The sequence below is a fragment of the Phoenix dactylifera genome, chromosome 10 (genome assembly GCF_009389715.1).
Source record: "Phoenix dactylifera cultivar Barhee BC4 chromosome 10, palm_55x_up_171113_PBpolish2nd_filt_p, whole genome shotgun sequence".
NCBI lineage: Eukaryota > Viridiplantae > Streptophyta > Magnoliopsida > Arecales > Arecaceae > Phoenix > Phoenix dactylifera.
This window is the reverse complement of record NC_052401.1, coordinates 7,047,498-7,074,214: the sequence shown is the minus strand read 5'-3', so window position 1 is coordinate 7,074,214 and position 26,717 is coordinate 7,047,498. Positions and strand designations below refer to the sequence as shown.

Here is a 26,717-nt window from a genome sequence, read left to right as displayed (position 1 = left end):
TCTATAAGAATATCCAAACAAATTTTAAGTAAAAATATGTCCGAGACCAGTTCAACATTTTCACTAAACAGGACTAAAGTCCAAATCCAACATCAAGTCCGGAAAAAATAATTGCTACATCACAATTCAACCAGTTGTCCACAACTTCACTGAAATAGATATCAACGGCAACAAATCACATATTTTCATAGTGCTAGCATAACACCGAAACATCATCCACAAAAGATAACAAAACTTTTTTTGGTAACCTTTTCATTACCTTGCTCGTTGGTAACCTGTGGTCAAGGTGGCTCATAGACTGCATTAACCTCCGGCGCTGCCCGGCGTTGATGTGCAGGCTTGTAGTTCAGGTATAGGTTTAGACGTAGACTAATGTAACTTTTTGGCTCAAAGTTTAGGCCAACTAATAAGTTTATCTTGCTTTGTCTTCTATCATGGATTTGATTTTTATGAACCCAACCCATCACGAACCAAAACCCAACATTTTGCTGAAAATATAACATATAACTCTATTATTAGATCCCTCACATTTTTTTATATAGTTCATTGATTATACTTAGAAACTATATCATTGGGCTTTCCATGCAATGATATCTCCTTCAGACCCATCCTTGAAATGTCCGTCTTGCATCATATTGAATAGAGTCTTACCCGAATGAATAGCTATTCCACATCCCCTCTTCTCCATGTTCCGGGACTAAAAGCTGATAGAATTCAGATAGGATATTAGTATATCCATAACATGCAAATCTATATTGCTTTAAATAGGTATAGATACAGATTGAGTATTAAAAATATGGATATAAATATAGATATAAATTAAATATTTTAAACTTTATAACCACCAAATATCACCAAGTAGAAGGGAAATAAAACCCAACGTTTAATATGAATATTTATTTATCTTAAAAATTTATGAGTGCTATATAATACTGAATATTTGGATACAGATTGTACAATTGTTTATCCATATCTGTATCTCTTTCATTAAATGGATACAAATATGAATACATCTTAGTCAAATGCTAAAATGTTTCTTTATCCGATATACAAACAGATGCGAACGGCTACTTTCTGATCTACTTTCACCCCAACGAGGTCCGTGTCCATAATGAGATTAGACGAAGTAATGCATGGAACTTTATTTTGTGAAAAGAAAATTGAAGGTCTTTGTGTTACATTATCAGAATTTTGAATGGGACATATACCATTGTGTGCTTTGGTACCAGAGTGCTTTGCTCTGCACTCATCAACTCTATTTACATCATTTCACGTAGATGAACCAGAAACAATGTGTAAAAACCTACACAAAGGTTACTAAGATTGGGAAAAGCCTAATAACTCTCCACCAACTACTCTTCTTGAGCTGACTCCATTGAATCAGACTGCAGTGCAGGAAACCAGAGTTCAATACGAGTCCCACCACTCCTGTTGGCAGCATCAGGTGTCAGGGGTGAAATGACACGCACAACACAACCATAACTCTCTAGGATCTCACGAGCAACGGTCAGTCCTGCAATAAAGTTCCATGTCATATTGTCCTCAACCATACCATCTGAAAAGAGACCAGATCCAAATGGTGTGAGAGAAGGCAGCTGGGTCTGCAAGAGAAGATGGCAGGAAATATATTAGTTTGCGGGTATTGTATTGAGATCACTATAAAACTGACATAAGCAAGCATTGCAGTGATATTCCTTCTAGTCAGCGCGCGCGCACACACAAAAAAAGGTTAGGCCGGCAGCGAGGGCAATGATATAGCATCAACATAGTTAAGAAGTATGGAAAAGACAGACATGAATAACACATATAAATTTAATTGCAACTTATGGTCCCTGGCATAATTTGCTCATATATATTACTTTTCTTTCAATATTAACAGCATAAAGAAATTTTTGATATGTGCTTCACTTGATGCCTGAATTTACATTATGAACATGTTGATTGTTTTAAAAGGATGAAGGGTTTTTTTTGCATGTATACACTTCTAAACATGCGAAATTACATGAATACCTTTGTAAAGTTACTATTTGTATGTATACCCTCATGAAATATTTATTTGTATGTATACCCTTTTTTTTATTTCTTTTTATGCATATGTACCCATATCATCTAATGTCATTCAAAAAAATGGATTAAAATTAAAATGATTGAAATAATCTTATGGGTAGACATGCAAAAAAAAAATTTTGTCATATGCATGTAAATAACAACTTTGCAAGAGTATTCACGCAATTTTGCATATTTAGGAGGGTATACGCTCAAGAAAACCTATTAAAATATAATCACTTGGTTGAGACTTGCCAAGTCTTTCATGATTTGGTTGGATCCACAAGTCAAAATAAAGGCCAAGTCACATTGTCAATTTTCTTTATTTAAGATCTTAACTCGGTCAGGTAAGAATATTCGGTGATTATTTTGGCAACACCGTTCTTCATTTGATTTTGATATAATTATCATTATTAAGTCTATGACATCTAAGTATTCTTCATTATTTTTAAAAGATTAAAGCATATTGAATTTAATTAATTATAGATGTTTAAATCAGTAAAACATTTTTTAATAATTTATAAATGTTCAGTTGGTGTTTGTTGTTGAGGTGTTTCATAAAGGCATCATAATTTCTTCCATAAGAATTGATATCAATATGGAATCATGCGGCATGATAATACTTTTGTTTTGTCACCTTCATCAATTAAGAATGACTGAATTATCTTCTGTTGATTTGACCCTGCCATTTGAGCATATGCCCCAAATTGAATATAATTCAATCACAAGATTTTGGACTTATGTTCAAATAGCAGAAGTCAATTCTCGTGAAGATAATTCAGTCATTTTAATTGAGGAGGGTGACCAAAAAAAATCAGTATTATCATGTTGTATGATCTCGTGTTGACATCAATTCTTATAAAAGAAATCGTGATGTCTTTATGAAATTCTCGCCTCAACAAATAAATAACTCACCATTTATAAATCACTAAAAACCATTTCACTAATCTAAACATCTACAATTAATTTAAATTCAATATGCTCGAATATTCCAAAAATAATGAAGAATATATATCTATCATAGACTCAATAATGATAATTACATCAAAATCAAATGGAAGAATAGAATTACAAAATTGGTCATCCAATTCCAACTTAACCAAGTTAAGATCTTAAACAAAGAAAAATTAACTATGTTACTTGGCCTTTTTCTTTACTTGCCGATTCAATCGAGTCATGAAAGACTTGGCAAGCCTCTGCCGATCTTTTATCATTTTTTTAATATATTTTTTTGAGTGTATATCCTCCTAAATATGAGAAATTGCATGAATACCCTTGTAAAGTTGCTATTTGCGTATATACCGTTATAATGTTTTTTTTTTTTGCATAGCTACCCAGAAGGGTAAGTCATTTTAATATTAGACCGTTTATTTTTTAACGATGTTAGATGGTATAGGTACATATGCAAAAAAAGAAAGAAAAAGAAGGATATATATGCAAAATAAGTATTTTATGAGGGTATATGTGCAAATGGTAACTTTATGAGGATATTCATGCAATTTTAGATATTTAGGAGGGTATATATGCAAAAAAATCTAAGGATGAAAAACTTGTAACCAATATATATAAGCAAAAAGTTCATAGCAATAGTCAGAATATCTATATTATAATAATGAAAAAGCCTTGGTATCTGACGAGTTATGGCCATGGATGCCGTCTAATTACATGAAAGACCCTTGCATTCCCATCTTTAATAGAACAGGCCCCTTTTGGTTTACTTTGTACTCACCTTGGGTTTGAGATATAAAGAAGTGCTGGGCAAAGCATGGGCAAGTCATGTAAGTAATGACACAATTCTCTAATTACTCAGGAGATCACAGCCATCCATGCTTTATTGCTCACATGCATGCATTTGCCCCAGCAATAGTATTTATAATCTCAAGCGCAGAAATGGTTTAGCATGATAATGATGAAAAAGAAGAAAGACCAAGTTTAAAATGCTCCATGAGAATTTCTGGAAGAAATGAAATTCCTACTGATGATCTCTAACAATACAATAACCAAATAGAACGGAATAAATAGTTCTATCAGTACCATGTAATGCATGTCAGGTCCATCATCATCGATGACAATTAGGGCACCACCAGCAGGTGCTTTGGTTGCATATATTTGAACTTTACCACCAACATGTGTACGCAACAGAGCCCCTTCTATAAGATTACTAAGTGCCTGTCGCAGAGCAGATTCCTCCACAGAGACTTGCAATGGATGAGACAGTTCACTGAATTCTAGCAAACGCTGCTGCTTATTAGCAAGAGGTACCGCAGCACCAACCAAATCTGTCAATACATCGGAGATAGTGCATGGTCTGCCTGACATAAACAATGAACACAAGCAAATGTTATTGCACACCTGGGAGAACTTCAGCAGATATATTTAAGGTAATCTAGTAAATGATAGATGCAAATAACTAGCACATGACTAATTTAGACCAATAGACTCCTTTTGGAATCAAGACCATGAAAAAATTGAACAGCAGAAAAATTCTAATGCTTGTAGTGCAAAAAAATGTATCCATACGCATAAATGGAATCCGAATAACTATAGCAGACAGACAAAAGCATCCCTGAAACTTAATTGTATTAATCTTTCTTCAACTAGGTCTATTAAGATTTCTTCATTTCGTTCTATCATTCTTTTTCTTTTTTCTTTTTTCTTTTTTTTTTTAGAAAGTACATTCACAGTCATCCAGTTCTAGAACATATCATCTAATTTTCCACCTTCAGATTGCAGCAGGCTTGAGAATATTACCTTGGTAATAGCAAGCTAAGGATGTTCACTAGTTATGAGAGCTAAATAATTATAACCAGTAATTCTGGTTTTTCTAACCTGCCATCTGTCGTCTAGCATGAAAGTTCTCTTAGGCTAGAATTGCCTTGGTCAGAAACTCAGCTTCAACTTATAGATAGTTGATTTAGCAGAGAGCTTGTGACAACCTATCATATACCTAAACAAGTGTCTATGTGTGAGGGGGAAAATGAACCCTTTGTTAAATGCGCTAAGTATTTTTTAGCATTATTTTAGGAGCATGCTTTGAAGACTCATCTATAATACTTTTCTAACTAGACTTTCAGGTTTTAGCAATACAAGATATAACAAAATTTATGAGCTTTTAATCTTTAAGAAATATATTAGCATTATAAAATCAAAATTTTGACCTGGCGTCAAAAAACTTTATTTTGTACTGAAGTTGGAAAATAAACTTCTTATTCAAAAGGAATTTAAATAGTATTTTTCTTGAGTTAAAATTGGGGGGGGTGAGGGGAGGTACTTCCTTATTACATGTAGTGTCTTAAGTAAGTACAAATAAAAATGAAAATAAAATGAAGAAGAGGACATTTAGTTCTACTTGTTGAGTCACCAGTTTGGTTGACTAGCTAATCCAATCAACCTACATATGTGACCTAAAGGAACCAAACAACTTAAGCAACCAACTCAAGAAAGTGAAGTAACTTACTGGTTCCCACTTGCAAAACCGACCTACCTTGCCTATAAATAGATGCAAGGAGGACCAGCCAGGGAAGAAAAAGGAAAAGAAGGGGGGCTAGACTAGGAAGAGAAAAGGAAGAAAAAGGAGAAGAGACACCAAGCTAAGGATTTTAAGGGTTCTATTGCCAAAGAGATTGCAAGTTCCATTCTTTTAAAAAAGAAACTACCATGTTTACTAACTTTTGTATAAATTTGAAAACTACGGCTTGAATTTCAGTTAAATTGGGATTTCTAGAAAATTACTAGTCAAGCATATGTCTTCTTTTGGACCCCAAAGTCTAGCTACATTTGAAAATCTTGGAGTTAAAATGTTCCTTGAATCTGAATTTTGAGATGTCTTTAATACTTGAATCTTTCCAAACTAGGTTTTATTTTGAAACTTCAAAACATCAGTTAGCTTTTCAGACCTACATTTCTTTGGTAATCTTGGACTCTACAAACACCTCCCATATTAGTTTAAGGTCTATGCTTGGTTATAATTTATAAAAGATTCCCAATGCATTTCTTTTGGGAGGTTTATGCTCTATGCTAGTTGAACTGATATCTTTAATCTTTAATTGGAGATCTGGGAAAATAGATGAGTTTGTCTTGATAGTTTTGAACTTGTGTTTATGAGTTCCAGCGAGAAAGTTTGCATATCAGAACCATTTATAATAGTATTCATTCTTATTGAAGCTTTTTGTAGTGGACCATTTGAGATCTTATTAATCTTAAAAAAAAAAAACCTATTTAAAAGTGAATCTCGGGCCAGGTGGCATATGAGTGCCTCACTTGAATTATCGAGGAGACATCGCTGGCTAGGGGGTACAAGTGCCCTCATCTGAATATTGGGGAGGATATAAGTGGCTTGGTTTGCTTTAGCAGTGAGGATGATATGGATGGCCTCAAGGTTATAAATGAACCTTTCTAACAACTTTGATATTATGCGCGACACTTGCACTAATTTCTAAAATTGCATTTTCGTTGACCTTTGGACTAACCATTGAAATGACAAGTTGATGTATTTGTTATATTTTTAAATGTCAATTGTTTCCAATGAAAGATTTCGTTTATTCAACCATGGTGAGTTACTTATTAAGCTGTGTAGCTCACTTCTATTATTATTAAACATTTTCATAGTAATTAGGCAGACCTCACCGCCAATTTAAGTTGTAATAAAAGCAAAAAGTCTATATCCTCATATCTTGTATAGCATCAACAAGGATTGGGATTGGGACGGATTGGTCCCGAACCATCCAAGACTGATGAGTATTGCATAATACAATCAGAAAGCTTTCTAAGCTCCTTTTTTTACACATTTTCCACCATTTGAGATTGAGAATAATCAAGGAGGAGGTAGACTACTGATAGATAAACAGACTGCTAAAAACAAATCTATTTATATGAATATCTGTTAAGTAGTACATGTAGATAAAGAACAACCCCCTATTTGATTTCAATAAAAATATTCAAAATTCAAATTTCTTAAGATAAAATGTTGATTTGATAGCTTTATTTCAAATTCCAAAACTTTAAGATCAGTTCATTATAAATGTTGAGGTATTTTTCAAATCTTACAAGCTCATAAAACTTATTTTATCTAGATACTGTAAAACCCAAAAGTTTGATTAAACAAATAATGTATCTTAGTTTCCAAGGCATTGAGGTGAGGGACTACAATTTATCAAAAACATGGCCATGGTTGTTCAATAATTTGGCAATTTTTTTCCTTCATTTGCAAGTTAATGCCAGTTGTAGATATTTTATCTTGAATCCATCACAATCTTTAGCATAATTTATCAATTCACTGATTTCCAGTCATCAATTACGTTTCAATTGTTAATGTAAACACATAGTTTTTCAATTATCTTTTTTTGCAAGTTAGGGGAAGAACAAACAAAAAAAATTCAGTGCATATCAAACAGGATGACTACAGCATTTAAATCAACGCACTACCATATTTATGAAACAACATAGCAAACAAATTTCAAGACTAAATAAGCCATATCAAGGGCATATATCAGCCATTCCAGAGTATGAATTAGTATCATTTGTTGATACAGCAAGCAATATGTCACATACATTATCATTCAGCAATTGATACACTCTCGTACCTTGATATGCCTCCACAGGGTAATAGGTGAATTGCTTGTGATATAAAAAGTGGGTGTAAGCTATCATTCACAAGTTAAGGCTATGTGATAGATCTACACAAGTTTACTTATCCATATCAACTTTCTCATGAAAAAAAACTAAACACTATTAAAAAAGTGGTAGTCTAACTAAGAAATTTAGATGATATTTTAATGCACCTAAACCATAAAGTAGAGTGAATGCAGCTGAATTTTAGACGGTTTATATATATAGGGTATCAAAGTATCAATTAATGCAAAACATTACCTAATATTGTGTTGTTGTAGGGGTGCAAGCCAAAGAGGTGGCATGGTCATCTCAATGTCCTTTTCAGAGCCTGTTGGCAGCAATGAATCCACATTTTGCGTACTACAATTTCCACTTTCTTGTGAATCATAATTGGATAGCAGAGACCTAGATGATTCTGGATGACTGTATGTTGAGTCATGCATTTTCTTCAATGTTTTTTCGTTGTACTGCACTATATTGTCCTGCACAACATGCACTGAAAAGCTATGAAACAAGTATTTACTATGGGACAGAAAGTGACAATTTTCAACTTGACTAATATCAGGGGCTTAGAATGAATATGGATTAACTAATGATTTTCCAGTGCATTTCAAGAAACCACAATGATGGGTACCAATATTAGAGGGTGAGTCTTAGCAAAATGGTAAGGTTGCTCTATTGTGACCTGGGTGGCACGGATTTGAAACATGGAAATAACCTCTCTGAATGCGAGAGTAAGTCTGGATACATTTGACCCTCTTTAGACCTAGTAGTGGTAGGAGCCTCATGCATTAGGCTGCCCTTCTGATTTCTACCAATATCAAAACTGATATTCCTTGGTTTCATACAGTGGCATAGACCATATTTCTGGCAAACCATGCTATCAAAAATCAGAAGATAAATAATTTGATACATGGCTAGGAAGTTACCTTGGTGAGGTAAACAGCATCTTGGAGTTGTTGTAAGGCATCCTTCATATGATCACCTTGAATGAGTATGTCATCAATGATATCACAAGAGATCTGATAGAAACATGGATATTAACCTCATGCTAGGTAAAAGATCCCAGAAAGGAATGCTTTTTTTTTTGTGACTTTAATTTTTCAAACCTCACTTCTCTTTGTATGAACAGATAACATTTTGCTCAGAGCTCTGATGCTAGAAAGAGGTCCACGGATCTGTTAGAACTATTAAATTAGAAAAGCCATCTTGTGAGTATTATAACTTAAAATCTGTCTACAGCGAGACTGACTTGCTCAACTAGATGACTCATTCTGGCATTATTTTGCCAAGATGCTTGTTGGAGAAGCATTGTTTTCTGGAAACAACGAAACATAGAGCAGGTTATACGTTTAAATCCCAGTGTGAACATAATTTGAAACCAAAAAAAGAAAATGAAATTAATATTTTAACGACAAAGCATCAATAGACAATCAAGCAAAAGAAAGCAATAAATGAATACATTCAAGGATAAATCATATGCCAACTATTGAATGCCCCTATATTTTGGTCCTAACCAAAGGCCATACCATGACCAATATTGATGCCTCCAAATTCTCTCTCTCAAACTCCTGTTAAGTGTGTTCCAATTTTGCTTACAGCTATGATAAATTCTTATTTAGAACCAACTATTGACAAAGGTTCACTATTACAGTATCGAACCCCGTACCGATACCTTCCTATTACAGTGTTGGTACGTGGTATGGTATGAAACAACGTGGCATACCGAGTGTCAGTATGGTATGAGATTGCATACTGATTCGGTACTGGTATGCTATGGTACTGACTGGCATGACAAATCTTGATCGACACTATCAAGGCCTCCACGAACATTGTCGGCCATCTTTATCACTTTATTGTATATAAATACAACCACAAAGCATCCTTTGATGTCTTAACCCTGTAACCAAGTTTCATCATACCGGTTGATATCGTACCATATGTACCAGGCATACGGTACTGATCCAGTACACAATCTCGTAGTATACCAACACTCGATATGCCTTACCGTTTTGTACCGTATTGCATACCGACACTGTAATAGGATGGTACCAATACAAGATTTGGTATCAAAACGGCGAACCTTGCCTGTAATATTTATGTATTTCACACACTCACCTTGACATCATCATTGAATGGTTTCAAATTATGTCAAACTACATCTCAAACAGAAATGACCATGCTATCTGGAAGGTCTATTGCAAACTGATCTGCCATAATGCCACATTGATGTTGGATGCTTCATCTATTCATTAACTAGATCCCAACACATGCTCCATTTATTCTCACATCACCCTTGGCATGCATGATGCACAAGAGAACATAATGGATGGGTGAGATCTTCCAATCTATTTAATCTGTTTTCATAATCGGTTTAAATTCACATACACTTGTAGGTATGAGAGATACTTTTCTCTTATTTTTCTCTTTTAATAGTTAGAATTCAATCATATGAGAGTAATTATGGCAGGGTGGAGACATGGAAATGTGGAAACACATGAATACCTTACAGTCCAGAATTTTTTTTAATAGAAAAATAGATATTAGGTACAGTTTTCTACCCATTTTCCTTTTTCAGGTGATCACATGTAAGTTGATCACAAATTCAGTTCAGATGAACAATGGACACCTCCCTGACAATTATCCTAGATATAGAATAAGATTCACATGTCTCACACATGTACACATGCATGTACGCACGCACACAAGCACAGCATGCACAGATGCTCACATACACAACACACAACAGGCAAACATACCCGCATTCACTGACAGATATGGATATATGAACACATAGACATGGGCCATACATGCACTCTCACATAGATATAGAGACACCTGCACACACAACACAAAGAAACACAACATATTCACATGCATGCGCGTGCACAATAACAGATATACTTACACGCATGCTTCCAATTTTGAATGCAGTCACTGATAAATGTAAAGCAGACTGCATCTTACAGATGGAACAATCTATAAAACTAATTGAGATAGTTGAGAGGGAGATCAAATGTACACATAGGTTCAAAAAAATACGAAATCAACAGTTAAGAGTTGGGTATACAAGTTTACAATGCTTGTCCATTTTTTTCTTAATGCAAATAAAATACAATCTCATTTTATCATCCTAATTCTATTAATTTAAATAGCAATCTCAAAGATAAAAGGTACAACTCTAAATTCTAACATATACAATGCAGAGTGATTTTTTAATTCATGGAGTCCCCAGGAAAACTCTGAAGTTTATTCTGAAGGATGACAAAATCCTCTTCAGGTTCTCACTATGTGCATGAATATACTGATACAGTAAGGCTAAGATTCTGGTTAAGATAAAAATTAAACTATTTGGAATGCATAGTAAGGGTAAGATTCTGGTCAAGATAACAATTAAATTATTTGAAATGTATGGATTCATTCCATACATTCAGTTGAATTTCATTAAATATCGATACTCAACAATTCTAACTTCCCAAAAGAAATAAATAAGCATTCGTGGAAGTTGTGCACAACTAATATTCACAGCATAAGTAAATTAGTCATCCATCCATCATAATAAATAAAAGTACAATTAATATCAATTTAACTGGATCTAATAGGAACTAAGTAAAAAGAACTAAGAAAATTTTAACTATCAGAACTCTCTTTAGAATTTTATTTCATTATTTATAAGATTATTTAGAGGTATGGATGCACACATCCAGGTCAGTAACGCAATTTTGCCAAGAATTGACTCTCATCTGCTTCTAATGCACGAATATCAGCCAAAATTCTTAAAGCTTTCCAATATAAAAAATATCTCTTTCTAGAACAGTTATGCATTTCTTTTAATTCATATGAGAACCATGAACCCATTCATCGCAGACATAGATGATAATTTTTATCGCTTATGGCTCCTCTGTTGTCATTGATTTGCAAATGGATATTATGATGCTCCTTGAGCACATAGGTACACCTTTTTAAAAAGTATAAAATATTTGGAGCTGTGATTTGATGAGTAATTTATTTCTTTTCATGATTAGAATCTGAAAGTTGACTTAAGAGTGGAAATGGTTGAGTTCTCAGTAAACAATGCAATATTTCCTCAATAAGGATAATGTGATAAAATGAAGTGGTGAAGGTCCCCTGATTCCAGTGTCAACGATTTTTTTTGCTTTACTTTGAGATATCCTGCCCCCGCTTCCAAAAAAAAAAGTTTCGAGCTTTTATTTGGTCTTTTCATCATTTGACACTTTGATTTATGAAGGAATGATCATGCCACCTGTCTGCCTGTTTTCCTTCTCATGACAAAAGTAGCGATATCCAGCTCATTTTGCTCATCTACAGTATAGAATTGCCAATATATCTATCAAAGCCATACCCTGGAAATCAACAAGTGATTGATCCATGGGTACTATGGAGGTATGTATAAAGGTGCAGAGCAGGAAGCCCAGGCACCTTTTGGATGGAATTATTGGAGGACTTGGGAAGGTGTTTCTTTGGTGAATCTACCTTCACTACATTCTCATACTCCAATCATCAAAGAAACAGACAAAAGAGTAATAAGAGATGGTTAATAACAACATGAGAACATGCATCACATGTCCAATTGTCACCACTATTAATCACCCCTCGCAGTTTTATTTTTATAAATATTAATTTCTCTTTCATTATCTCATCACTGAGATTCTGAATCAACCAAACACTTATGCCAATTTTCAGGTGGAGATCAATACCAGTCAGTCATTTTTAAGTAGAACTAAAATAGGCCTAACAACTATACACATCAAACATTAAAACCAACCACTGACTTCATGTGAAAACAACACCGAATTATATAATCCTTGACATAGATGAAATCATGACAAGAGTTTTCTTGAAATATTTGATGATGATTGAACTGAATGAGATAGTAAAGATTAATAAGCGAGGCTAGGGAAATCAAAGAGTTCTCAATTCCAAAAACTTCTTATAGCTACCAACCACTACAACATGCTATAGTACACTTCATTGACAATGATAAAACATTCAAAACTGTAACTTCCCTTAAGGTTCAAGTGCACAACTGCCTTAAGCAGCTAGAGAAGCTCCTTTCACTGGAATATTTCAAGAAAGCAAACTATCAATTGTAATGAGGCTTCAAAATGACAGATGAAATTTCCTTATCTTTTCCATCTCAACAAAATATTTGGGATTCTCCTATGTAATTGGGTCTTCTTAAACCTTTGGGGCCAAATTTATTTGTTCCCCATAGAACAGGAATGTGGTGTCAAGCAGGCTTCATTCTAGAACATGAGCTACCATTTGAGGGTTATGAACTAAAATGAACAAACAAATGCTCAAGGATGAAAAGAAATGCTCCTGAAGAGTCAAGAAGATGCATTGATATGCTTCTCCAACAAACTCAAGAGATCGCCAAAGATTTTAAGAAACAATCCTTTGAACACGAGACTCTCCTTTCCCCTTGATCTTTTTTGGATGTTTTGCTGTTTATTGTTTGTTTTCCCAATCATCTTGTAACAACCAGTTTTATAACTTAATTTAGGCTTAAAATTCTATTTGTTTCTTTATATTCCATGGTCATAATGCCATTGTGGATCCTGAGGCTTGATGGAAAACAAGAAGGCTCTGTGTCAGGTTGACAGCTAATCATTTGAAAAAGGGTTCAAACTGCAAAGTATGTCCTTGTGTCATGGTTTTAACTTCAAGTGTCTGCCCATGCCAGACTAGTATCAGCATCCAGCATTGGGTCAGTATCGGGTACCAGGCAAGCCACTCACTACATCTTGATATGAAAGTCCTTCCTTTCTTTTCAGCTGTCAAGTTAGCATAGTTTACAGCTAAGCACTAGATCATAATGCAGACCGACAATTGATAAATGGACTGTAATTTGGTTTGCAATGCCTCTTAGTGGGCTTCAACAGGAATGGAAAATGAAGATAGGCTCAGCAAAATAACCTATTAGGAATGAAAGGCATTTTGGTTCAGTTAGTGGTTGTCATTTACAAATGTTGTTATGAATGTAACAAATAACAAAACTATGCTTAGAAGTTACCTGATCCATGACATATGCCATAGCCAAAGATCGAGAAATCATAATAGCTCTGGATCTTTTTTCACTAGTAAACTGACCATGAACTTTCATCAAGTCTTCTTTGAAAACCTGAATTTCCCAGGTTTTCTTATCAGAAGATGGTGGTAACCCATATGAACCATCTTTAGATGAGCTGAACTGCAATTGTTGTTCGTCAGTGAGTGTGTTTGCAACCATACCCATGTCAACCTTTGGAAGCTCTGCAACTAGAAATCCCACAACAAATGGATGTTTCACCATTGGCAGAACCACAGCACCAAAGTCAGGTATAACTTCCACCTACAGCTCAAAGCACAAAGAAATCATCAGCAATTACAAGATTAACAACTAATATCTTTAACTAATGGATTCAAACCAGGCTGATCTCAGCTGTCCTTGATCAGACCAAAGAGAGGCCAGGTCCTCAGACAGCAATGGGATCTGGGGTCCACATAAACTGGAATCCCAGTCTATGCCGGTGGGTCCTGGCTGGGTTAGTAACTGGGTCAGCCAGTACCAACTGGTACAGGACTGGGACTTGGTTAAAAGGAACAGCCTGAGGTTCTTGTGTCTTTTTTGTCTGGTTTTGCACATGGAGGAGAGTTGAAAAGAGAAAAGAGAAAGCAAAAGAAGTGGAGAGTAAGAGATGATACCAATAGTGGTACCACAAACCTAACCTACCCTATTCCTATACTTTGACAAACAAAAACCTAAAAACCCTCTAGAGTCTAGACAATAATTCAAAAAACAAAAAATAGAAAGAACAATCAAAACAAAGAAAAATAAAAAAAGGTGTCCTGGTGAATCACCCGGATGCCAATTTGTCCCAAGTGTTGGGATGATACTATTTGACCCAGTCCCTGATCAATATCATGTCTGGAACTGGGATTCAAAACTTTGCTTAAATATTTATCAAAAATGGCAAAAAAGATCAACATACCTGCTGTCTTGAAAGAACAGCTTCAGCTGCATGTAAACCTGCCGCTATTGCAAATTTACCAACTAATATCACACAATCTGTACTTTCTGAGATGCCAATTCCTGGATAAAATGCAACTCGACGTAGTTCTAACTGGTCCCTAACATAACTGCCAGCTGGTCTGACATACACCTGCAAGATAGACAATTGAGGATTGTTTCTCAAGATGAAAGGAAACAACTATTAGATTGCACAAATTATAAAGTAGTTGTTCATAAAAAAACTGTTCTACAAATTGGCATTTGATTTAAATTTTTAATCAGAATTTTGTACGGCAGTACATTGCAAGGCAAGATGAATGATATAAAAATACAAAATTCCAATGTCGTGATGAACACCCAGCCCGTATATTGAACTTAAATTCAACTTCTCACCAATTTAACACTATTTTTAAGGAAGAATTTAGAGTTAAGATATTGCCAAATGATCAGATAAGAAGTACTCTTGTATCAATCTATAAAAGTAAAGGTCATAAAGAAAAAATTATTGAATAATAAGCCATTCAATGACATTGTGAGAATGATGATAAAATAAGAAATATATAAAAAAAAAGTTATGAGAATCTCAGACAACCAACTCAGTCATAGACCCAAGACGATCAACAATAGAAGCTATCTCATGCTCAGGAAACTGATGAAAGATTTTGATAACGAGGAAAAAACTACAAATGGTCGTTATCAACTTGGAGAAAGTACACAGTAGGGTACCAAAAGAGTATTTTGGGGGCATTTAGGATAAAATTTCAGCATAGAGGTGCATAGAAATTGTTTAAAACAAGCATGATGGAGCAGTGACAAATGTTAGTAGTAGTTAACTTCACGATGACATAAACTACGGGTCCACACAAGCCTAAAACTGTCTGTACTGATTGTTTTAAACTTGCTGACACTATCCAAGAAGATATACAATGGCATATGTTAAATGCAGATGATAAAATGTTAACTGATGATTAAGGAACATTAAAAGCTAACTACAAATTACAAAGATCCACCACGGATCATGTCCAAAATTAATAGAAAAATAGAGCATATTGAATACAATTTCAACAGGAAGTCAGGAATAAAAATGAAACTTGTCCCAAGTCAAAGTTGATGGATAAGAAATATTTTAGCGTGATCAGCTTCATTATGTAGAATATATTATGGAAAAAGACAGTAAGATAGATGACGACACGTCTAACAGAATTAGGGTTGTGTGGATTAAAAGAAGAGATCTACCCAGCGTCTTACATGGTCGATGCATTTTTTTCAGACTTGAGCCAAAGTTCTATAAAGACAGGCAATAAGTCCTCAATGTTGTGAATTGTAGAATATTGGGCTATAAAGAGGGTTGTGAGTTCTCATCTGCTTAATTCTACTGACTCCATGTTGCTTCTTCCACCATCATGTTCTCTCTCTTCAATCTTCTCGTTCTTCTATCTTTCCAATGCGCACCAAACATTCCCCTACTACTTACTGAAAAATCATCAAGGAAAGCTTTTGACATACAGAAGCTTTTATGGGAGTGGTCGTGAAACTGACTTTATAAACATTCTTCCTTTATTTCAATCATCTAAAGAGCAACCAGTAAAGTTCCAAACTTCTTGGAAATCTGACATACTAAAAAAGGTTGGCCCAGTGCACGAGGCTCCTCCCACTATATGGTTTGGGGAAGGTTAGATGCATGCAGCCTTACCCTGCATGAGGAGAGGCTGTTTCCATGCTTGGAAATCTCGTATATTGAGCATCAAAATTAGATGAATACCGACAACTTATTCAGCTTACTAGTAATCAAATAGCATAAAGGCAGCATTAACATCACAAATAACATACATGACAGGAGTCGAAAGACAAATGCAATCAATCTAAGATCGAAATCCAAAGTAGATTTCCTTTAAATTCATCAACATTCAGTAAATGATTTAACTTGGACAACAAAGATACCATCCAGGAAAGTGCGAGGATCAACTGACCGACAAGATGGCGTCCTGCTCGACAACCATTCGGAACAAATCGAGCTGCTCGACGCAGAGCTGCAGGAAGTCGGGGCTCGGCAGGACCAGCCCGCCCTCACCACGCTTCTCCACGCGCCGGGTGAACTCCACCGGCGAGGCATGGGAGGCCCGGCGGATGGCCGCGGCCAACGCGGCGGCCGAGGAGGGGGCCAGTTCCTCCGCACTGCGATCCGGGAGGGAGACGGGGTGGAGCGGAGGTTGGCTCCGGAGAACTGGTGATGGGTGGTGGTTTTGGGTCGGGTTGGGTTGGGAGGGGAAGGGAATACGGGCGCCCACGGAGGGCCTGCGGCCAGGGGGCTGGAGATGCGTTGCGGTGCTGGAATTGGGGCAGTAGAAGAGAGGTATATGGGTGGCGCCGCCGACACCGGCGGCGGTGGCGATGGCGGAGAGCAGCATCGACACGGGTGGTTTGGTATTTGCCGAGAGAGAGGTGGGGAGCGGAGCCAACGGTCCCATGGAGATTATTTCGAGTTCAGGGGTGGCTGCGGTGCAGCCACATTTCTTTTGGACGCGATTGGTGGTGGAGTTATGTTTGATGAACGGGTTGTGATTCAACCAAAAAAAAAAAGGATTATGCTGGAGATGTCCAATGCGGTTGGTGACTAAAAGATAAAATTAATTTTCTTTTTTATTTATTTTGTTAAGAAAATCAGTGATTTGTTGCTCTCTTTATAAGTACTTTTTTTTTTTTTTTCAAGAAATACAAAGTTCAACCAAGAAATCATCATCTCGTGATATGAATAATTGGTCATGGTTTTAAATAATGGCATTATAACATTGTAAGCAAGTTCTGTTATGCCAGCACACCATACCGATTATCCGATAGCACAAGTTAGTATAGGCATGCATCGTATCGTGCCGAACCTATACCAATGCAGCAGACGAGGCCAGAGAGAGAGCGAATGGGAGAGAGAAAAAGAAAGAGAAGGAGAAAAGGGAGAGGGAGAGAGAAGGAGGCTGGTGGATAGTGGCGAAAGTCGGCACTCGAGTAGGAAGCAGAGGCCGCGGCTGGATCTTTGTTTCATTTCAAATAGAGACCTGGCAAATTTTTAAGTAAACTCGGCAAATCGTTTGCCGATTTCACATAAATATCACAAAATTAAAAAAAATATGTAAAAGAATTAAGTGAAGTCAGTAATGGGTTTGCCGTCTTCAACTTAAAATATGCAAAAATAAAAGAGACCCCTCCAGGCTCCTAATTCGAATAAAACAAAAAATTGAAGGCGGAGCCCCGCCTTCGCTCTCTCCAACCTCCAGCAACCAGCTCTGGCTGGCTTCTCTTCCTTCCTCTCTCTTATCCTCCCTCCCTTACTTTCTTTTTCTATCTCTTTTCCGCTTTTTTTCTTCTTCTCCCCCCCCCCCCCCCCCCCCCCCCCCCCTTTTTTTTTTTGATAAAAGCGGCATTTCATATAGCTCTAACTTGAGTACATCCAGCCATATCAAAAGAAAGTAAAGCATACAGGGTAGGAGGAATATCTCCTATAGATGTCCATGTGACCTCTCCAGAATGCCGGGCAACAAAAGAGGCAACCCAGTCTGCTGCACTGTTTGCCTCCCGGAAAACATGTAACGCCCGGAAATCACTCGACTCCTGCGCCAATCTCCGATCTCACTAATGAGAGGGTGCCCATCACCATATCTGTCCACTCCCCGAATCCACTCTATCACCACAGAGGAGTCCCCCTCAAGGCATATATGCTCAGCACGAAGTACCCGCCTCGCATAGGATATCCCCTCCCAGGCTGCCCGCAGCTCCGCACCGACAGCGGTGAGTCCCGGCGCACAGCGGCCACCAGCAGCTATCAGACCACCCAGGTGGTCTCTGATGATAAAACCAACTCCTCCAGACACCCCGTCCACCGACATACTACCATCAAAATTCACTTTGAGATGACCAAGGGGTGGGGGTACCCAAGAAACTAGGACGAACCTGGGCGCTGTGACAGCGGAAAGAGTACCCCAGGTGTCCCTGGCCATCTCAGAAGAAGACCTAACGATAATAGTGGTAGCCTCCCTGGCAAGCCGCATAGCTCTGTCCACCACCACCCTCGGGGGTAACCGTCTGCCCTCAAAGATACCAGCATTCCTGTCCAACCAGATAGAATGGGCCAAATAAGCCCACTGGATCCCGGCCTCAACAGTACTGGGCCTCCGCATGAAAACTCTCAACCAATGAATCCAATCCTGTGTCGACTCGACTGAGTAGGGCAGCAAAGATGGTGATCGGCTCCAGATTCCCCTAGCTCTGGGGCACTGCAGGATAACATGATCAATCGTCTCCACAGTCTCCGTGCACTCCTCACAACACTGAGTAATCCTCACCCCACGCCGTGCTAACACACTCCTGGTCGGTAGGCAACCCCATGCCACCTTCCATATGAAGAGCGCGACACGCGGGTGAATCCGCATCCTCCAAATCCATCCTCCATCTATCTGTCGGGCTGGCTCTCGGCTCAACAACATGGAAATATCCCTGGCTCGCATCTGCGATCGCCCTGTCGGCATCCAGACTAGTCTATCCGACCCCTCCCGGGCAGGAATAGGTAGAGCCAAGATCATCTCTGCCAACTGCTCCCCAAAAGCCTCTCTAATCAACTCAACCCTCCAACGCCCCCCTCCGGGCTCCATCAAATCTCTGACCCTGAGACCGACTAACCTCGACGTATCCACCATGACCGGTAGTCTACTCATAGGCTGCTCCGTCACCCAGCGATCCTCTAACACATCAATGGATCGCCCATCACCAATAGCCCATCTAATCGCGGGAAGCACCAACCCTGCTCTAGCGCAAATCTCCCTCCAGATCGGTGAGTGGCGACGCCCCGTACGGGCCCCAGGCACCAGACCACCATACTTGGCCCTCATCAATGAGGCCCACATGCTATCAGGCTCTAACACAACTCTAGCGGCGTGCCGTGCCGCTAGGACCTCCCGTCTCGCCACCAAGGACTGCAACCCCAAGCCACCAAATCTCGTCGGCTGACATACCACCTCCCATGCCATGAGATGGATGCCCCTTCCGCCTCCGTTCCTTCCCCAAATAAAGTTTCTGAAGATCTGCTCAATATTCCTCACTGTCGCCACCGGTATAAAAGAGGTAGATAATAGGTAAATCGGGATCGAGGAGAGAACTGACCGTACCAAGATAATCCTGCCCATCATAGAAAGTGAATGTATCTGCCACCCCTCCAACCTGTGCTTGATACCGATCTCCAGGGAAGAGCAATCACTGCTACGTAGACGCTGCCCTGAGATCGGCACTCCCAAATACCTCAACATACCCTCCTGCTCTCCCACCCCCAAAATCTCCAGTATGGAGGTCTTCACATCCGATGTTTCGGTTTGCTTGGCAGAATCCTCCTAGTAAGCCGATTCGGACAATTCCGCCAACTATGATTGTAACAATTAGTATAATAATTCAGCCGCTCGTATCAGGCTAATAATGTAGAAAATATAAGGGGTGCTGTTTTTCATCATGGATCAGTACAATATGAATAAAAAACCATTATAATATGAATAATGACACTAATTTACTTGTTAAAAATTTAATATTAAAAATTTGAAAGTTGCTTTTTTTGAGACGTGGTTGTTGTAACTTTTATACCGGTTAATAATGATTTTTTAAGAAGCTGTTATAAAAACTTTTATAATGGCATAATAAGTTCTTTAAAAACCTTGTCATAGTTGGCCGTCATAACATGATAGATAGTTACAATTCTATCAGGTAAAGAAATTTTGAACATTAGATTTTATATATTTGTATTTGAGTTGATAAATAAACTCTCAATGTTAGTTTGTATATTTCTCTTGTTTAAATCATCGCATGCCAATATCCAATCAATCTAATATTCAAACCATAAAGTCTTTAACCTTTATACCATGCGTTATCTTGCTTTACCCCATCTATAAATCATATCAGCCCATATTTTGGATCTAAAGAGTGCCTAATCAAAAACTTATAAAATATTTATAAATTTTTTTGCATGAATACCTTTGTAATATTTAAATTTGCATGAATACCCTTTATAAATTAATATTTACATGTATATCCTTATAAATATTTATTGTGCATGTATGTATATATATGTGTGTGTATATATATATATACATATATATATATATATATATACACACATATATATGTGTATATATATATATAGGTGTATATATATGTATATATATACACATATATATACATATATATATATATACACATATACGTATACATATACATATACATACTTATACATATACATACATATACATACATATACGTATATATATACATATATATATACACACATGCATATACACATACACATATACATACATACATACACACACACACACACACACATATATATATATATATGTATGTATGTATGTATGTATGTATATTGCATATGTACCATACCATCTAACACAATTAAAATACGAGAGATTTAAAATTGAAATGATTGAAATACCCTTGACAAGTAGACGTGTAAAAAAGAAAAATTTACAGGCGTATACACATATATAACAACTTTATAAGGATATTCGTATAATTTCTCATAGTGAGGAGGGTCTATATGCAAATGAAATGCTTCTAAAATATTATCATATAATAATAATAAAAAAATTTCCTCCTTTGTATGCTAGATCATGATTTAGTAAATGTACCCAACTCCTAGAGTTATTATCTAATCCGAACAATATTGTCTCTTTTTTTCTGAAAAAAAGACAAATAATGTATGCCGCAATTTTCTCAACATTTTACTTGCTAAATGAGGACCAAAAGCCAAGATTTTTCTCATCAACCATTTCATGTGGACACGTTCCTTAGTTAAAACCCACCAAAATTTCAATGGTCACAAGTTACTACCAACATTTTCTTTTTTTTTATGTTACAATCCACCAACATTTTGTGACAGTCCTACACTGAAGAACTTGAGAAAGGCTCCAAACGCCTCATTGGAGCCTTCCAGCGCCAGAGGCATTCAGGGTTCATTTCATGGACCCAAGACAAGAGGCCCTCCTCAGCCCACATCAAGACCGTAGATAGTAGATAAGGCTCTCCTCCCCTTTCCCCCTTCCTCCTTGTCCCAAACCCCATCTTCTCTCTGCGGCTCCGCCCTAATGGCCTCCATCACTATGATAGCCGCCGGAGCTGCGGCCGCCGCCACCTCCAAGCCCCTCCTCCCCTCCTCTTCCCCTAAGCCTCCTCAGACTAACACCTCTTCTTTATTATCCTCTTCCTGGTCTCTTTCTGGCACCCACAACATCTCCATCTCCGTCTCCCGGAAGCCCGCGACTAGCCTCCCGCCCCGCCATGGCGGCGGCCTGCACGTCGTCCGCGCCGCCCGCGGCAAGTTCGAGCGGAAGAAGCCCCACGTCAATATCGGCACCATCGGGCACGTCGACCACGGCAAGACCACCCTGACCGCTGCCCTCACCATGGCCCTCGCCTCCCACGGAAACAGCGCCCCCAAGAAGTACGACGAGATCGACGCCGCCCCCGAGGAGCGCGCCCGCGGCATCACCATCAACACCGCCACCGTCGAGTACGAGACCGCCTCCCGCCACTACGCCCACGTCGACTGCCCCGGCCACGCCGACTACGTCAAGAACATGATCACCGGCGCCGCCCAGATGGACGGCGCCATCCTTGTCGTCTCCGGCGCCGACGGCCCCATGCCCCAGACCAAAGAACACATCCTCTTAGCCAAGCAGGTGGGCGTCCCCAACATGGTGGTCTTCCTCAATAAGCAGGACCAGGTCGACGACGAGGAGCTTCTTCAGCTCGTCGAGCTCGAGGTCCGCGAGCTCCTCACCTCCTATGAATTCCCCGGTGATGACGTCCCCATCATCTCCGGCTCTGCCCTCCTCGCCCTTGAAGCCCTCATGGCCAACCCCAACATGAAGCGTGGCGAAAACCCCTGGGTCGACAAGATTTATGAGCTCATGGATGCCGTCGACAACTACATCCCCATCCCCCAGCGCCAGACCGATCTCCCCTTCCTCCTCGCCATCGAAGATGTATTCTCCATCACTGGTCGTGGGACAGTCGCCACTGGCCGTGTCGAGCGTGGCACGATCAAGATCGGCGATACCGTCGAGATTGTCGGCCTCAGGGATACCCGCACCACCACTGTCACCGGTGTGGAGATGTTCCAGAAGACTCTTGATGATGCTTTGGCCGGCGACAATGTGGGGCTCCTCCTCAGAGGTATCCAGAAGGTTGACATCCAGCGTGGAATGGTGCTAGCCAAGCCCGGCACCATTACGCCGCATACCAAGTTCACAGCTATTGTGTATGTGCTCAAGAAGGAGGAGGGTGGCCGGCACTCGCCGTTCTTCCCTGGGTACAGGCCACAATTTTACATGCGGACTACTGATGTTACCGGCAAGGTCACGACCATTATGAATGATAAGGACGAGGAGTCGAAGATGGTCATGCCCGGAGACCGTGTCAAGATGGTTGTGGAGCTTATCATGCCTGTTGCTTGTGAGCAGGGTATGCGCTTTGCCATCAGGGAGGGTGGTAAGACTGTCGGGGCCGGCGTCATTCAGTCCATTATTGAGTAATGGATACGATTATCTCTTATTCCTGTGTTCCTCCTTAATCTACTGCTTTCTTTCCAGCTAGTTGGATGAGAGGGGCTGCTCGACTCAATTGTGCTGCTGTTCAGTTAGTAAGTCTGCCATTTTTAAATCAAAGATAGCCAAAGACCTGCATTTGTGATATATTTCCAGTTTTGCTTTTCTTTTTGCAGTATTGTTCAGTCCTTGTGGCTAGAAACTTGAAGCAATAGAACTGTGTTATTCCATTATGATTATTGTTTTGGATGAAAGATTTTCAGTAGATGTAGTTCCTAGACAATAGTAGATTGTTGCTTTTATGAATGCACTAGGTTAGTTTATGAAAATCATGCTTCGATATGAAGGTACCATTCATGCTTCGATCTCAAGGTGCTTTCACTTGTATAAGCAGTACAGTTTCAATGCCTTTTCTTTTAGCTTATTGCCTGGTAGACTTGATGATAAATTATAGCCATTATGGCTGTTGAGTTATCTACTATGAAGGTATCGATCTTGTCAAATTATGTTGTTATCAATGTTGTTATCAGATTATTTTAATTATGTTGTTATCCTATGAATCCTAACCTGTTGAATGCCATTGAATTAATAATTAAAAATTATTAGTACTTAGGAAAGTATGCTTGACATTCTGCTTTCCCTCCTATATTTATGCATTTTTCGTATTTGAGCGCTTCTGATATATGTCTACATACTGTCTTACGATAAAAGATTGTTGGTGTCCTGTTCATCAAGATTCTTCTGTTTTTTCCTTTTTCAATATGTGGTTCCAGGCATGGATGTCTTTATTGTTATTGTCAAACAATCTAGTTTACATTTAAAAAAAAACAAAGAACTAATAATTCATTATAGAAACTTATTTGTCTGTCATCTTACTTAGTATTGATGCTTCTTACTTTTTAAATGGCATGTTCAGTTCCTTTATTTATTTATTTATTTGTTTGTTTGGGGAGGGGGTGGGGGAGGCAAAGGGAGTGTCCAGAGGATTCTTCCATAATACTGTGTTCTACTGTTTAGCCCACATTTTCCAGCATGTAATACCATTTTAGGATCATAGAAAGCTTCTAATTTTCTAGTTTACATTAAAAAAAAAAACAAAGAACTAATAATTCCTTATAGAAACTTATTAGTCTGTCATCTTACTAAGTATTGATGCTTGTTGCTTTTTAAATGGCATGTTTGATTCCTTTATTTATTTTGTTATTTTTGTTGGGGATGGGGGGTGGAGGGGGAGGCAAAGGGAGTGCCCAGAGGATTCTTTGATAATAGTGTGTTCTTCTGTTTTGCCCACCTTTTCCAGAATGTCATACCATTTTAGCATCATAGAAAGCTTCTAATTTTTTACAGCTGGTCTTTTAGTATCAGTGCACTGACATTAAGTTGGAAATCTGGTACTAACTTCCGTATTCCATCATATGATATTCTGTATGTTGGTAACTGGCTGTACATTGATGGCGGCTTCCTCAGAATTGTTGTTGCAGAGCCTAATATTTTACTTCACAGTCATGTGCTCATATTTGCACTCTTCAACCCTTTTGATTAGTTGGATTTCTTGTTGGTTTCAACTTCTTCTAGATGCCTTCCAATATATTTATAGTTTTGTTTATTGCCTATGTTATGCCTATGCGGACAGGTTGTGGGGGTAGTGTTGGGGGTGGGGGCATAGGGTGTTGGCAAGAATTCTTGTTTCGATGCTTAATGTTTACATCACCGTCATGTTCTCAAATATTTTTACTTTTATTACTTGCGTATTTGGATTTCTTGTGGATTTCAGCTTCTTTCAGGTTTCTTAAGATCATAGATCTTAACAAAATTTCTATCTTGCTATAACTGATCTACAGGTGTCATTGACTGCAATTTTCACTTATTTAGTTGCTACTACTGGTTTATTTATTCCATAATGTAATTTCTTTGTTGGTAAACAGTTTTAGATTGATGAGGGCCCGACCTGAATTCCTTGTCTCCCAAAAGGTTAGCTTGACAGTCATGTGCCCAAATATTTTTGGTCTCTTGTCACCATCCATCAATTGTGTTTTATTGTTGGTTTCATCTTATATTTATTGTTTTAAATATTTTGAAACATTCATATTAACTGCTTATGCAGAAATCTTGTGAATAATGTTAGATGTTTGTCGTCCTTCGTCCTAGCATCTCTGTTGTCAATTGTCACACCTTCATGTAAGATGTTGGAGAATAATGCAGAAAGAAACTTTCTAGCATTCACAATGACATCTAAAATTGGGCCTTTTTGTTTCAATCTTGACTCTTTAAATGTCCCGTTCTATTACATATCTCCTCTAAGAACTTTTTTACTTACTCTAAACTGTGCACATAGTCTCGACGAAAGCCATTAGATGAAAAATCTAAGTGCTTTCCCTTGCTAATGTGCACTTAACATTTGCAGGGTAAATTGTCCGAGAGTTGTTTGTACAGATTATGAATACAAGAATGAAGCTTATTTTCTCTTGCTTGTCTCTACAGTTATTATAGAATGTTCCAGAAGTATTTAGGCTGCCTTTTGAGTGAAGTCATCTTAGGACTATTTTTGTTTGATTGATGAAATGGATTTTGTTTTTGGTACATATGAAACATGAAATTATTAAATGAAGGATGACATTTTGTGAAAATTTTGATGTAACTTTAAGGTCTTTCCGGAAGCATTCTTCTTTACTCATGCTTTCTTTTAGAAGTCACTGTTTTTGTCCGTCAATGATTCAGCTGATAATCGAAGACAAATAAGAGAACCATTTTCTGTGCATTATTTCTCTCGTATCTTGATTGATTCCACCTGAATTGATCTAAATCTATATTTGGTATTGGTATTTGCTGCTGTTTCCTTTTTATTGGAAAAATGTTGACCTACCTAGTAGAATGGCACAATTTTGGAACCTGTTCTACCTAGAATCAGCATCCTATTGTGGGATCTCAAATTCACACAAGCAACTGGAATTACTCCTTTCAAGCTGCAAAGAAGCATGATGAATTACTTGGTTGCAGAACCAAATATTAAGTCGGCTTAATAAGCTGATGTTTCTTTTATGCAGTTCCCCTCTTGTCATAGCAGGGAGATGAAATTGGTCGGCATTCATTGACAGCATATTTACATCATTTCATGTCGATTTGCATTTTATCATGTGACAATTTTGATTCTGGAAGGTGTTACACATAGGTGTGATGGTTGGATTTTGCTGAGATTAGAATGGAGCCTAATTATGCTATCTTGATTTGGGATCCAGGTCAAAATACTGGTGGCCCTTGTGGCTCTTATAGATGCAGAAGAAAACTACCATATAACTCAGAGAGTTCATTCTATTGGCACTGGGGGGAAAAGGCATGTAAAATGGTCAAGTTGATGGTGTTAAAAAACCTACATTTAGGACAGCATAACTGTGAACTCTATTTGGAGAAATTGGGGTCCCTTATGGTGATAGGTTTGCACTGGTGTTCAACTTTTA

General features: G+C 38.1%; 2 protein-coding genes across 3 annotated transcripts; one reads left to right on the top strand and one right to left on the bottom strand.

Moving 5' to 3' along the window:
* Nucleotides 1–1,117: 1,117 nt before the first annotated feature.
* On the bottom strand, nt 1,118–17,174 carry LOC103722832 (chloroplast sensor kinase, chloroplastic). The gene is made up of 9 exons (XM_008813527.4): nt 16,642–17,174; nt 14,652–14,822; nt 13,694–14,011; nt 8,909–8,974; nt 8,766–8,834; nt 8,586–8,678; nt 7,915–8,138; nt 4,081–4,354; nt 1,118–1,601 (listed from the first exon to the last, which is right to left on the bottom strand). Exons 1-9 carry the CDS (start codon nt 17,137–17,139, stop codon nt 1,353–1,355), a joined length of 1,962 nt encoding a protein of 653 aa, XP_008811749.4. The 5' UTR covers nt 17,140–17,174; the 3' UTR covers nt 1,118–1,352.
* A 4,512-nt stretch (nt 17,175–21,686) lies between these two features.
* On the top strand, nt 21,687–26,717 carry LOC103722824 (elongation factor Tu, chloroplastic-like). Of its 2 annotated transcripts, XM_008813517.4 has the most exons (3): nt 21,687–23,357; nt 25,188–25,233; nt 26,499–26,717. In XM_008813517.4, the coding sequence occupies exon 1, from the start codon at nt 21,802–21,804 to the stop codon at nt 23,248–23,250; it is 1,449 nt and encodes a 482-aa protein (XP_008811739.1). In that variant the 5' UTR covers nt 21,687–21,801; the 3' UTR covers nt 23,251–23,357; nt 25,188–25,233; nt 26,499–26,717. The 2 variants fall into 2 exon arrangements, with proteins under 2 accessions (XP_008811739.1, XP_026655662.1); XM_026799861.2 differs by lacking the exon at nt 25,188–25,233.